Raw genomic sequence first — 908 nt, 5'->3', positions numbered from 1 at the left:
CTTTCCGAACTCGACGAGAGGATGGTCCATGTCGGCCTCAACCTGCGACTCGACGTCCTTGCCGTTGGTCGTACCGTATTCAACGGCGGCATCGATAAGCTTGGCGTACTCGGGCCTCTTAGAGGCGGCGACGATTAGGGAAGGCGTCGTGGTAGAGGCGGAATCGTCCGATATACTCCGATCGAGGTGTCAGCCAATAACTGTACTTCCTCGTGAACGGGCAGCCAACTGCACGTCCAGCTACAACCTGCACCGCAGGTCTGGTGATGGCAGAGCAAATCGACTACCTCCTCTTCATCCTCGAGTCGAGTCGTCTCGACTACCTGGATTACCAGCACGTACTTCTCCACTTCCTGCCTCCCCATTAATGTACGACACACCTCGGGACCAGACTGGATGGCCGATAGCCCGCTGCCCACAGGCAGGATATGGTTACTCGTTGGTGTCCACTTGACCAACACTATGCAGAACCCGGACCTGGACGGCGGGATGCGCGGTCGGCGTCAGAGAGCTCAGAGGGGTTTTTTGCAAATGCTCCATTGCGTGCGGTCAAGTCTCTGCAATTCTGTCAGCTCAAAATTAGGCGTGCCGAAGTAGTTGACATACCACGCTTTGACCGTCCTCCACGGATGGATAATGCGGACGCATATTGCGCTTGGGTCTCAGTCTTCTAGAACCCGGCCGCTATCTTAATATTAGCACGGTGACAGAATGCCTAGTAGTCGGGATGGATTGTGTCACCTCCAGCTGCATAGCAAAGTTCGGCCGTTCCTTCGATTCGCCATTGTCGGCACCATGGATTGGTCCATGCACAACCAATTCCCATCCGGGTTGGCATCCTGGCACGATCGCTACCTTCGTCTCTGCGGGCATGAGAAGTGCGTCCAGATACGCAATCAAAATTCGTC

General features: G+C 55.3%; 1 protein-coding gene across 1 annotated transcript; it reads right to left on the bottom strand.

The window, feature by feature from the left end:
* On the bottom strand, window positions 1-156 carry BZA05DRAFT_320542 (uncharacterized protein; the record flags this gene model as incomplete). The annotated part of the gene is made up of 1 exon (XM_051480441.1): window positions 1-156. A coding segment is annotated over one exon (156 nt), but the record flags the coding sequence as incomplete, so codon positions are not given.
* Window positions 157-908: the final 752 nt, after the last annotated feature.

The sequence above is a fragment of the Tricharina praecox genome, assembly GCF_024521635.1.
Source record: "Tricharina praecox strain CBS 144465 chromosome Unknown BZA05scaffold_44, whole genome shotgun sequence".
Lineage (NCBI taxonomy): Eukaryota > Fungi > Ascomycota > Pezizomycetes > Pezizales > Pyronemataceae > Tricharina > Tricharina praecox.
The sequence above is the reverse complement of the archived record's forward strand: the minus strand, read 5'-3'. Positions and strand labels throughout refer to the sequence as shown.